General features: G+C 41.7%; 1 protein-coding gene across 7 annotated transcripts in view; it reads left to right on the top strand.

The window, feature by feature from the left end:
- Positions 1–4,899, top strand: part of GCC2 (GRIP and coiled-coil domain containing 2) — a 42,596-nt gene extending 37,697 nt beyond the window's left edge. For all 7 annotated transcript variants that reach the window (XM_039532612.1, XM_039532584.1, XM_039532597.1 and 4 more), the window contains one exon: positions 589–4,899. In XM_039532612.1, coding sequence (XP_039388546.1) covers positions 589–659 — 71 coding nt within the window. In that variant the 3' untranslated portion in view covers positions 660–4,899. The remainder of the gene's footprint in view (positions 1–588) is intronic.
- The last annotated feature ends 8,845 nt before the right edge of the window (positions 4,900–13,744 follow it).

The following is a 13,744-nucleotide window of genomic DNA, read 5'->3' as shown; positions in this document are numbered from 1 at the left end:
GCCCCAGCCCAGAGCCCCCTCCTGCACCCAAACTTCCTGCCAGAGCTTGCACCCCTCACCCCCTCTTGCATCCCCTGCCCCAGGCTCAGCCCAGAGCTCCCTCCCACATTCCAAACCCCTCGGCCCCAGCCCAGAGCCCATACTCCCTCGTGAACCCCAAACCCCTGTCCCAGCCCGCTGAAAGTGAGTGAGGGTCGGGGAGAGCAAGTGACGGAGGGAGGGGGGGATGGAGTGAGCGGAGCAGGGCCTCAGGGAAGGGGTGGGGTAGATCCTGGGTTGCACTTAAATTCCAAAAGTGATCTTGTGTGTAAAAAGATTGGAGACCACAGCTCTAAACAAAGCGTACACTGGACAGTGGTGTTTCATGATGACAAAATCTGTCAATGTGGTAGCAGTTTTCCAGAGTGTATTTTAAAAGATATCTCTTAAAAAAAGATAACTGGCAAACATAAGGATGGGATTGTAGGAAAACTGACAGCAGTACATTTTTTGTCTCTCTCTTCAATAAGATTGCATCGTTCAGTTCACTTGTGCATAGTTGTTGTTCAGTGCTGGTGAAGATTACAAGCATATTTTTCCTCCCTTCAGGTGAGGAAGAAAGTGCATCACGGCCCTCTGGTTGGGCTTCGTACCTTCACAGTTGGTCAGGACTTCGATGAGACAATGGAAATCTTTTAGACATTTACATTCCACAATTGCACTAACAGAGAAATTTTACTATAGAAGAATGAACCTTACATGTGTAGCATTGACAGTTTTATTTTCTGATTTTGCAAATTACCTTAAGCAATGCATCTTAGCCTAAAAATTGGAATAGAGGGTTTCTAAAGAATGTGCTCTATTACTTTCTGACTCCAGGTTCTGGGTGCACCAAACTATTTCACTGTTTATTGTAAACATTTTTAGATTAAGCAAGTTGGGATTCAGGAGTAAAATGAAAGGGGTGAAACGTTACTGATTACTTGAGAACATAATTTGGCAAACTGGTCACATTTTATTTTTATTAAAAATGTCACATAATTTAATAACTAGAACAACAGGTAAAATAATTCTTAGTAAAGTACTTCAAAAATACATTTTCAGGATGCTATTTTCACTCAATGAGTTTGAAGAAAACAAATAATTTGTATTATTATAAATCTATTGTCCAAATAGTATAATATCAAAGTCAAATAAAACTGTTTCCACTGCATGATGATCTTTATAAAATATTGCATGGCTCTTAAGAGAATTTGGAGACACATGGGCATTTTCTGTTTTGACTTTGGCTAAATTCTCAGTAAAGTTTGCAGCAAAAGCAGATTCAGAATATGAAGCCTAGGGCCAAAGAGATTAGTGACCCCTAAAACTTGTCCTGTGTTTGAGATATTAATATGTTGGATGGATATTCAAGGCCTGACATTGGATCAGATGCTAGAGAGCGTTCAGGGAAGGCCCAGGACAGATATATTCAAGAATCAGTGGCACATATGGGCTAAAATTCTAGGAGAGAGGGCTTAAACTAAGGTATCTTTGTCTGAGGTTGGGATCTGCATAGGCAACTTGAGGGATGAGTAACGAAGACCAGGCAAGAAGCTGTAAGCAGGCACTGGCACCATCATACTATACTGAAATAAAGGGACTTCGTTATAAAGAATGACGTTAGGAACAAGATCCTGAAGGAAGGATCTGAATTTGCTTAAGTTTACACACCCTAAATAAAGCTGCCAGGAAAGAAGGAAGTGTGTTTTCTTGGAAAACTTTTATAGCAGATGCAGTTTGCAGGCATTCTAATGTAAAGAAATTACTCACTTCTTTCTCTTTTCACTCCTCCCTGTCTCTCTGCCTTTTGGTCAAGCGGTTTGTGCTTCATTTTAGATTCTGCTACTTCATGGCTTTTCTGGAAACAGCACTTCCATCTGTAAGAATAAGTATAATTCTATTGTAAACAATGCGCTCATTCCCCCCCCCCCCCCAGCTTCTACATCTGTTTTGTTTTACCTTTTTCCTCCTAACCCAGGCTGTCTTTTTCCTCTACATATTCCAGTTCTGTTCTCTTAATTACTCCATTATTTGTATGTAAATTTATTATATATACATATGCATTCTTCTCACCTACCATCCAAGACTTTTTCAGGCATTTGTCTCCCCTTCTCCAATATGCTCTTATTCAGTCCTAAAACTACACTTCTGAACACAGAGGGAAGATGCACACTTAGACCCACCAGCACATCTTTCTCTACTACAGATACTGCTGCCATACCACACTGTACAAAACTAAGCAGTAAGACCAGGGTTAGGGAAAAGCAGTCCTGAGATTCTGGTGTCCACTCCCTGAATAACATAGTATTAATCAGGACTGTGGTTAATTTGGCCGCAAGAACAGCCGTAGAGATTATCTTGCTATGAGAACAGAATGTCTATAATGAGTAGTTATTGATACGAAAGTGACTATATGTAAATGACTTCTTAGTCATCTCTACTTCCTGTGACTTACTATATTGAGGGGGAAAAACATTTTTTTAAATTGGTATTTGCCGTTAGCACTGCAAAGCCAGCATAGTTACTATAGAGTAAATCCTTTTGGCACAAACCAATTACCAATGCACTTCTTAAATTCTAGTTGCAGAATTGTCCTGGGTCATAGATGAGTCAGAAAGCATCAAGTTTGACTTTCCTATCTAGGATTGCAGGCCTCACAATTAGAAAGACATCTTTTGAACAATTGAAGATGCCACTGTGGTGTTTTTACAGTCATTTTCGGACTATAAGCACCCCTTCCTCACCATTGATTTGTTCTAAATCACTAAATGTTAATCTTAATTTTTCTTTTTCACAGTCAGCTGTGATTAGTCTAATTAAAACAATGCCAGGACGAAGTTGGTGGTAAAAGATTTCAGTTCATAATATTTCACTCATATGCTCTTACATTTTTAAATCACAGCAGAAAAATGTCTGCACTGTTTCTTATGTTGATTTCAAAACTAATTCAACTGAACATTTGCTGCTGTCATGATTCTTTTTCCTTCAGTCTTTTCTGCACAATATCTACTCAACTGTCTTTGTTATAGAGAGGCTGTGACAAGTGAATTTTTCTCTTTTAAAATGTGTATTTCAAATGCTAAGATTTTTATTTAACTTTGCAAACTGTGAATAACATTTTATGCTGCTTGCATACTTTAACACTGACTGTATTAAACAGCAGTGGCTTTTTTATTTGTTTTCAGACTTTTGACTTGTATATCCACTATTTTAGTGAAACTCAAATATTGTGCTCATGAATGTAATATACACTTCTTGCATATGCTTCTGCTACAAAGGAACATTACTGAGGCCTTGAAAGAGTGTTGTCAAGACTATTTTAATAATTACAACTAAACATATTTGTATAATGTGTGTGATACAATTGTCAGTGCTTTCAAAACAGAACCTTTCCAGGCTGTGGAAGAAACTTCAGCTGTAAGTGCATGCCTGGGTTTTTTAATACATAGTAACAATAAACAGGATAGACAGGACATGTGGACTGGAAGCAGAATTATTTTGAATGGTAAATATATATTTCATTAACTTCCATTTTAGTCTTCTAATAAAGCACCCTAGTTGTGACTCAAATTCCAAAAGGAAATTTAAATTGAAAATTAAAGCTGGCACTTTGCTCACCTTTGCACTGTGCTGCTCATTTTTAAAGAGTATATGTTGGCCTCACTTTGATTGATTGTTCTGTTTACTATTTTTACAGTACCATATTATCCTGAGTTGTTTACAGACTTGTAAGCAGACATGACCCCTGCCCCATCAAGTTTACATACTTAGGGCCAAATTAGGGGCTCCCTAGCATTAGAAGGAAGAGGGCCACAGTTTGATTACAGATGCTGGGGACTCCAAAAGAGCCTGCAGTTTCTGAAGCTAGTGCTAGAAACTGCAGAGGGAGAGTGTTTGATCAGGGCCATGGCCCCACCCCCTGCACATCTGTTGGACTGTGGTTCAGCAACTGCTACCTACACTTGCACAAGTCTGCAGCCCACTCCCTTTTATTGCCTTACAAAGGTGTTGTTCCGGCAGGTGCCACCACTTGGCTTGTGCTTCTCTTTTCACCTGCAGAGGCACAGCTGTCCAGAGAGGCATAACTGGCCACTTCAGAGAGGCAGTCACATTGAATACTTTTTTTTAATTCACTATTAAAACCTTTCTGAGGAGCACGCTTTAAAACATATCCTGATTTATTTTTTTGTAAAGAAACGAAACAAACACTTTAAACAAACTGCTCCTTCATTTATTCACAAGGAAATTTTGAGTGGGCCTGAAGGCAACACCACTGAAGATGCTCAGGTCCATCCTTTCTCTCTGCACATCTACCTCCCAACCTTTTTGTACTAGCTCTGCTGCTGCTATGACCATTAAACACCTTCTTGCAGAGCCTGGGAAAGGCAGGCAGCATCCACAAAACAGTGGTGTCAGACATGCAAAGTGAACAAATGGAAGAGAACTTCTTTCTGTTGTAGTAATCATAGGGGTTACTTGTACCAAAAGTAGATAAAAATGTTTGGAAATGTGACTTTAATTGATGGTCTCCTAATGTTCTGTTATACATTTTGATAAAATGCATATTCACCTGAGTGGGTGCCTTTGTTCTGAATGCCTATTTTCTTTGATAACTTGAGTAAATGTTATTCAAGTACTTCCTGTTATGGATTTGTCCTGCAGTACAAAAGTAAAAGGGTTTATGATAGTAAAAAGTTGAATAACTTGAGTTATGGATTTACTATAGAAATATTGGCACAATCCTGACTTGGGGATAGCATCACGTTGAAAATGAATGTGAATGTGTGTGTGGGGAGAAACATAATTTTAGAAATTTAATGTCAAATAACTGTCTTAGTGTATCTTATTAGGAAAAATATAAATGAACTTTAAAAAAGATTTGGGCTTTTGTTATTTGTCTGGCATATGCTACTAGACAGAAAATGGCTGACATCGAGTAGCTGAGACTGATTAAAAAATGCTGAATGTGTGGTGTTAGGGGTGGAGGAGCTGCTTCAGAGTTTCTCTGGTTTAATTTACACACCAGCCACTCTAACCTGAAACTAACACTTTCACAAGATTGGCCTCTTTATATGAATAGCATCCAATTTCTTATGTCCAAGAACAGGGCCGCCCCGGGGGGGTGCAAGTGGGGCAATTTGCCCCGGGCTCCGCAGGGGCCCCCATGAGAATGGCTGAGGCTCTCTCCCCGGCCCCAGCCCAACCCAGTCTCTGCCCCTCTCCCTTAGCGCATCCAGCAGCATCCCTGGACAGCGAGGCCCCTGGGCTCCGCCCCGCTCCGAGCTGTGTGGTAAGGGGCGGGGCCTGAGCTCCCTCCTCTCGGCCTGGAGCTCGCAGCCCCGCCCCCTTACCACGCGGCTCTGAGCGGGGCGGAGCTCAGGGGCCCAGCTGCAGCCACGCTGCCTCTGTCGAGGAAAGCTCCTGGATGGGCTGAGGCTCCGGGTGAGGAGGCCGGGGGCGTTGGCTAAGGGGCAGGGAGTCCCAGGGACAGTCAGGGGACAGGGAGGGGGCAGAGGTTGGGGGGGGTCAGGGGACAGGGAATGTGGGGGCTGGATTGTGGGCATTCTGGGTGTCTGTCAGGACTCGGGGTGGGTGATAGGGGTTGGGGCAGTCAGGGGACAGGGAGCTGGGGTGAGGGTTGTGGTGGGTGGGGTTTCTGGGGGAGAGTGAGGGGACAAGGAGCAGGATGGGTCAGGTATTCTGAGGGGGACAGTCGGGGGGCAGGAAGTGGGTGGAGGTCGGATGGGGGCAGGGCCAGGCTGTTTGGGAGGCACAGCCTTCCCTACCCTAAAGCTCATTCAGCAGTTTGAGGTTTGCAGAAGAGCCAAGCTATTAGTTTTTCCATTAGGGCTACCATCCCTTTCACTTCTCAAATGCCAAATTATAGTCTATATTTAATTTCAGTGCCATAGGGAGATTCATGTCAGGGGAGGGTAGCTTCATTTAAAATTAGCCACTGGGGGAGGGATCACATGAGAAGAGCAATATCCTTCCCAATCCTACCAAGGGAGACCCCCCCCCCTACATTCCCTGAGGCTCCAGAGGGGTTAATTCAGTGGTTCTCAAACTTTTATACTGGTGACCCCTTTCACATAGCAAACCTCTGAGTGCGACCCCCCCCCTTATCAATTAAAAACACTTTTTTATATATTTAACACTATTATAAATGCTGGAGGCAAAGCAGGGTTTGAGGTGGAGGCTGACAGCTTGCAACCCCCAGTAATAACCTCGTGACCCCCTGAGGGGTCCCGGCCCCCAGTTTGAGAACCCCTGAGTTAATTTAATTTTAGCACCCTGTGTCCATTCACATGCATGTGCTATTTTGAGCATTTTAGTTTTCACAACATAGGCTCATCCCAGATTCTGGAACAAGCTCAAATGCTCAGTTCGTGGAGTATGTACATAGTCTATACTAAAGACAAACCCACAGTAACTGTCTCCAGTTTGTGAGGGACTCCATGGAGCCAGTCTCTAGGAAACAGATAAATGCATGGAGGTTAAGTCCATTAATGGCTATTAGCCAGGATGGGTAAGGAATGGTGTCCCTAGCCTCTGTTTGTCAGAGGATGGAGATGGATGGCAGGAGAGATCACTTGATCATTACCTGTTAGGTTTACTCCCTCTGGGGCACTTGGCATTGGCCATTGTCAGTAGACAGGATACTGGGTTGGATGGACCTTTGGTTTGACCCAGTGTGGCTGTTCTTATGTTCTAAGCTAAATGAACCCAAAGTTATGGAGACAGATATGAGTCAAGGAAGCCAGCAGAGTATCAGAAACCTGGAAAAATCTCTGACTGGATGGGCTCAGGCGTTTGGTCGCAAGCTGAGTTGGTTCAAAAGTTTTGGATTTTTTTTAAGCAGAATTTTGTTATTGTTTCTTTAAACAATCAAACACAGCAAGCAGCAGATATTTAGCCACACACTTCTGAAACCCCAAACCATATTCAGGTTATGGCAGACTAATTTCAGCTTTTCAATTAAAAAAAAACACAACAAATATTGAAGGAAAGCAGATATTGTCCGTGACTTTTTTCTGCTTTTTAAAAAACCCTAGTTTTCGATCCAGAAAAAGTTTTGACGGAAAATATTTGTCCAACCCTTTTAATGAGCTTTGGTGCTTTTTAGCACTAGCTGATGCTGAGAACCAGTGATACCTTGTAAAGAAGTTTTCTCAAAACTGGGTTGGTGCCGAGATGCAGAGGGTTTATTTTTCCCAGGGCTGCCAGGGGGGCGTGAGGGGAGCAATTTGCACCAGGCCCCAGAGGGGCCCCCACGAGAATATAGTATTGTATAGTATTGCAATTTTTTTATGGAAGGGGCCCCCCAAATTGCTTTGCCCCAGGCCCCCTGGGCAGCTCTTTCCAAGAATGATTTAAACTCAAACATATGTCCCATCCAGTTCTAGGAGATTGGTATATCTTCAATTATTACCATATGTACCTCTTGTCCAATTCCCCCAGTGTGTTTTCCTTAGATAAATATATACAGCCACTGTGAACTCATCCTGGTAAGAGAGGAAGAGTAAGGGAATAAAACTAAAGGATCCATCTCTGTTGTTCCTTTGCTAGTTAAATCTGCTTTGGCTTTGATCATTTTCTTTGTTGCGAATCAAGTTTTGGGGAAGCTTGTTGTGAAAATGCAGGAGAGAAGAAAGCAATTGTGTCAGTAGGAACCACCAGCTTGACATTTCAGACCTCATCCTATTAATTATGGCAAGAATATTCTGAATCTGAGTGTCGGGTTTTGCTTCTAAATCAATACTCCTTTCTTCTGGAAGCCCACACCCAAGCTCTTGAAAATCTAGGAAAGACTGAAGGTATGTCTGCACGACAGAGACTATACTAGCATGGCTATGCTGGAATAACCCCATAGGGTAGCTCCAGTCTACACTGACAGAAAGGGGTTTTTCTATCTGTGTAGGAATACCACATCCTGAAGTAAGCATTCTTTAGTCAACATAGCTGTGCCTACACTGAGGGCTACGTCAGCATAGCAATGTTGGTCAGGGGTGTGGTTTTTCACACCGTGAGGTAACTATTTCCAATATAACTTTCAAGTGTAGACCAAGTTTAAGGTTTGTGTGTTTTAAGATTAAACATAAAGATGCTTTCATTATGGTAAGCATAAATGAAAAGATGCAAAATCATAGCTAACTTTAGTAGCATAATGGACTAGAATAAATATGATTCTCCATTGCCTTGTACCTTGCATACTCATTCAAACCTGTGTACAAGAATGAGTGTGAAAATGCAGCCATTCTAAGTGGAGGTTTCTGATATGCTGCTGTTTACGTCCACCTTGCAGTTTAGAATGGACTAGATACTAGAAAACAAAATTCATAGAAAATAAAGTCCTCTCTTTCACCCCCACCAAATAAAAAAAATGCAGTTTCATTGCCATTCTCCTTTAGCCTTTGCATTGTCCAAACCCCCAGCAATTTACATGTCTAAAAGTATCATTTTGATTTTCAGCATCTAATATCCCAGATAGAGTAGTCTAGTTACTTTGAAGGCCTCCCATGATAGCAGTGGTCTGTTTGTTTAAGAACCTGTTAGACCTTATATTCACAGCTGATGAATATTTTCACTGATTTATACTCTGTCTCTGCTAGGCTAGAAACCAAGTAAAGGTAAGGTACTTAATTAAAACTGTTAAACATGTCTTATCTACCTCATTGCAAACTGTTTGGCCCCACCATCCATACCATTATGATGCCCCCTGAGCCTTGGCCAAGTGCTTCTCCAGTGAAGGTCTCTATTCTGGTAGGTAAATTTCAATTCTTGTTTTTAACTCAGAGGAAGAAAAAAAGATACATAATATCTTCTGATATTACAGCTTTCCAACCCTTTAGTATTGAAGATAATCTTAAAATCCAGCCATTAGTTAAACTGTCCTCTACTTATTTCAAAGCAACAAAGAATCCTGTGGCACCTTATAGACTAACAGACGTTTTGCAGCATGAGCTTTCGTGGGTGAATACCCACTTCTTCGGATGCAAGTGGGTCCTTGCATCCGAAGAAGTGGGTATTCACCCACGAAAGCTCATGCTGCAAAACGTCTGTTAGTCTATAAGGTGCCACAGGATTCTTTGTTGCTTTTACAGATCCAGACTAACACGGCTACCCCTCTGATACTTATTTCAAGTCATATAAGAAGTATTTAAGTTTATTAGTAAAATGTCTCTGGTGAAAATGTACTGATATGAAAAACTTTGCAATTAAGGTTCCCAAAGACTAGTATATTTAAATGGTAACAGCTTCTGGGTGGAGTGTAAGATATTTTTTTTTACCTTAACCCTAAATGTTTTGGAATGGAGTGGGCATACCTGACAGACTGCTTCTTTGCCATTATGATACTGCTGCTGTTGTAATAAGTAGGGGCACAAGCTTAGAATTTCTGTTCCATGGGAAATTTTGAAATGGGGGTGGGAGGAGATCATCATCAGACCAAAACCAGGCAATTTCAGAATTTCCCAAAATTTTCTATTTGACTTTTTTCAGAATGAAATTTACAAGCTTCCCAGAACTGCCTGGTGTTCCAGCTGCCCACATGGCAGGCTACCAGGAAACCAGGAGCCTAGTAGCCCAAGCTTGAGCCAGGGTTGCCTAGCTCCTGGCTCTGTGGGAGGTAACCTAGAAGCCCTGAGAGCACTGGGTCTGCAGTGGGCAAACTGGTAGGAAACCAGACAGGTTTTTCTTGGAAACCTGTCTGGTTTCTATTGGAAGATTTGACAAAAACAAGAAGTTTGCACAAAATGTTTCCTTTGATAAATCAACATTTTCCAATAGAAAAACATTCAAGTGAAAAATTTCTGACTAGTTCTACTCAAGCTAGCAACTTTTTGAGGTGGATCCTACACTGGAACTCCCTACCCAGTTTGGTTCAACAGAGCCTGGATTGGTGACCTTACAGCACTCTGCAAAGCTCATCTATTCTGTTGGGAGGGTTAGGAATTTGGGATGGTTGAAGGAGGTGGTTATTTTATGATGTGTGGAGTACATGAGTGCTCTGCTGGGAGAAATGGGAGTAGTTTTAAAAAGATTTGTAAGTATGTACTAAATTTTATGTACTTTTAAAAATATTTTTGTATGTCTTAATGAATAGACACTTAAAATACATGCCCTATATTTTCCAAACAATATCACTGGTGCAATAAGTTTTCACATTAGAATTCAGGAAGTTGACTGTATTGTATGTAAATGTGGAGTACATGCTTAGATAAGAAAAAGATGTTAGTTAATCTAACATCTTTGACTAAAAGTCACTACGCCAATGTTAAAAGTACTTGTTTCACTGTTATTTCAGACTTTTGCTATCACAGCTGGAAACAATATAAATACACATCCAATTACTGACCTAGTCACAGAACTGCTATTCTGTTGGTAAATGCTGGATTTTTGTTTTAATATACCAGTTTTTCAGAATTGGAGACTAATGTACTGAACTGTATCCCTTATGGTCTTGCTGCACTATTCCTTTTTGTTTTCCAAGAAAATTGAAATCCAATATGTTAGGCATGTCTCAGGAGCAGATGGAAACTTGGCATTGAACCAAAGAGGAAGTCAAACTGATCAGTAACATAAGTCTGTCAATATACTGAACGTAATCATGCCCTATTTTTAAGCTGTAGAGGAAGATAAACCTTTGTTCTCCACAAATGGTTTTGTAAAAAATAAGTACAGCAGAAACAGTGGTCAGACTGAATAGATCCATTTGTTTCTACACGTGAATTATGAAAGATTATCGATACTGAGTGGAAATAATACAATGGACAGCCCAACCCAGGTGTTAACTGCTGATTCATTAGAAGTTTTACTAGGAATTTTTAGTTGGATATCCTGTATCCAAAAATTACCCATGCTGAAAGCTTTAAAATGCTTTTTAACACATCCAAAAATAAAATGTACCTAATGCTGCAGTACTAATGCTTCCTCCTACTGCGTATTTAATTTACGGCTTAGAGTATAAAATAAACCCTTTTTATCTTAATATAATCCGTGCAATATAATCTGCAAGTCAGCATGTGACTGCTGTGCTAATAGGCACTCAAAATCAATTACGAAGCAGGAATACAAATAGCATCTGCAGTTCCCCAAAGGTCTGAGAAGAAGCAAAAGTCAAATACAGGCGAGTCTCATCTTACGCTGGGGTTATGTTCCGCTGTCAGCGCGTAAAGTGAAAAACGCATATAGTCAAAATTACATTGAGTGTAATGGCGGGCGGAATCACCCACACTACAGGAACAGTATTTGTTATACAAATATAATAAAAACCAGCAGGATCTTATTAAGAGGGATAAGGCAAAGATGCCACATTTATTGTAAATACCATAACAAAACAAAAGACAAAAGCAAACAACGTTGTTTTACTACTTATTTCTATTACTACTTATTCCTTAAAAGCAACAAAGAATCCTGTGGTACCTTATAGACTAACAGACGTTTTGCAGCATGAGCTTTCGTGGGTGAATACCCACTTCTTCGGATGCAAGAAGTAGTATTCACCCACGAAAGCTCATGCTGCAAAACGTCTGTTAGTCTATAAGGTGCCACAGGATTCTTTGTTGCTTTTACAGATCCAGACTAACACGGCTACCTCTCTGATACTTATTCCTTACACACACACACACTCACTCACTCACTCATTCATTCAGGTTCTGTATAGATGTTATAGTTACCAGCCTAGATGTTGCTCATGCCAAGTTACTGGCCAGGTATTTTGGTCATGAGGATGGAGCTGAGTCTGTGTCAGATGCATCTGATGCTCCTGGAGGCTGGCAGCAGAACCATAGACTCAAAGTCCTCAGTCTTTAGAGTCCAGTTTTATAGGAATTTATTCCTATGTCAGTTCATGAGAGTTGCTTCATTTTGCTGTTGCTAAATCAATCAGCAGGTGGCTGGCTCCATGTTATTACATGTTTTGTTTTTCCTTCCTTTGAGGTGTGGTGGGTGGATTCCAGTTTGCCCTCCGGGGGTCATCTGGTTGATCCCACTTGACACCTTCTTCAGCCGACACTGAATTCTTCAGGCTGGTGACTCCCTAACCATTCATTTACATACATTTTCTATCTTAATCACATCTATTTCACTGTCTCTTTACTTTTTGGGGTGTTACCAATTTATGTGAGACTCCCTGTTTTTTAACAAGCAAAGATAAAGTGAGATGAAAACTTACAGATGTTTAGCAAGTTTTATACAAAGTATTTCTTTGAGCTTAAGTTTTAAACCAAGTATCTCTTTGAGCAGGCTTTACACAGACACAGCTGGTGGCTTGCAGGTTAGAGGCTAAATGCTGGGAATTACAAATTTACTTTTAACATAAATTTTAAGTTATAAAGTATTAATTAACAAATCAATAAATCATTTCTCATATAAACTATGTTTAATATAAACCTTCTTTAATATTCCTACATATTTAAATTGTTGTTTTTCTCTCTTTTTGTTTTTGCCGACCGCACAAAGCTGAATTCGCGCATGTTAAATGCGCGTAAGATGAGACTCGCCTGTACTACAGTCTAACAATACGCCCTGAAGGTTGTAAACACTGGCAGTCTCTGAAGGGCAGCAACTTCCAATGGCTGGAACCCTCAGATAAGAAAGACTTTCTGTGCGCCCCCAGGGCCTTTTGGCCTAGAAACTGACAGCAAGAGCTTCACTGTGCCAGTTAAGACAGTGGAGAGTATAAGGGGATGTGTGATTATTCAGGGCTTTTGTAACAGGGTGGCCTGCTCCTTAAGGGCCAGGCACCATGGGGTTAGCCAGCACTGTTCAGTTCCCCCACTTGGGCCATAATTAGCTGCCTGCCAGTCTAAGGGACAGGACTAATTAGAGTCAGGTGACAGCCTGTTAAGTACCAGGACCCCACAAAAAGGCAGAGAAGCTCAGTTTGGGGAAAGAATCGCAGGGAGCAGCAAGTTGGGTACCTGTGGAAGGCCCTGAAGTAGGGTCTGGAAGGACTCCAGGGGAGCAGCCTGGATGGCCAGGCCTCTATCCCAAATTAGAGGGACGTAAAGGGAAGCTGGAAGGAAGGCCAAAGAGGAGCCCAAAGGGGGGTGGAAGCACTTTTGGTTTTCTGCAGTTGCAGAAACGGACTCTTGTTATCCCAGAATGGGTTAAGTTTTAGTTATTGACTTGGCTGGAAGGCTATGGTATGGGACCAACTCCTACCTGTATGGGGAAGGCTGAGGGGACCCACTATGGAGGAGGAAACTGAGGTAGAGAGCACCTGCAGTGCCAGCAGGGTGTGCTAAGGGGCAGACATGCATATGACAATGTGGTACAAGAAGTGGGATCATGAGACTCCCCCACCCCTCTAATCAAGGAGAGATTAGAGGACAGAAGTATGGATGCCTTCTTTGACTGAGGAACATCCACCTTCCCAGGCTGGTGTACCCCTCCTAACAAAAGGGAAAAGAGTGGAAGACATGCAACACCTGCTAGCAGTGCAGCAAAGGTAGATGCTGGCAATCCTCTGGTAGATTTTGGAGGACTGACAAAAGCTGCAGTGCAGGAAGTATCCCAGTACTGGTTGGGAAGAAATGCCCTGGTATGCTGTTGGTGTGGAAAGGTGGGGCACAGAAGGAGGGTCTGACCCTTGAAGAGGAGAGAGGGCAAGTCCCCAGGGGTAGGATTTTTGTATGTGGGAAGACAGGATATATTAAAAGTTTCTGTCCCGTGAAGAACTTGAACTTTGGGTGGAAAGACATAGCAAGGGAGCAGTCAG

This window comes from Mauremys reevesii, linkage group 1 (assembly GCF_016161935.1).
Source record: "Mauremys reevesii isolate NIE-2019 linkage group 1, ASM1616193v1, whole genome shotgun sequence".
NCBI lineage: Eukaryota > Metazoa > Chordata > Testudines > Geoemydidae > Mauremys > Mauremys reevesii.
This window is presented reverse-complemented; position numbering and strand designations above follow the sequence as displayed.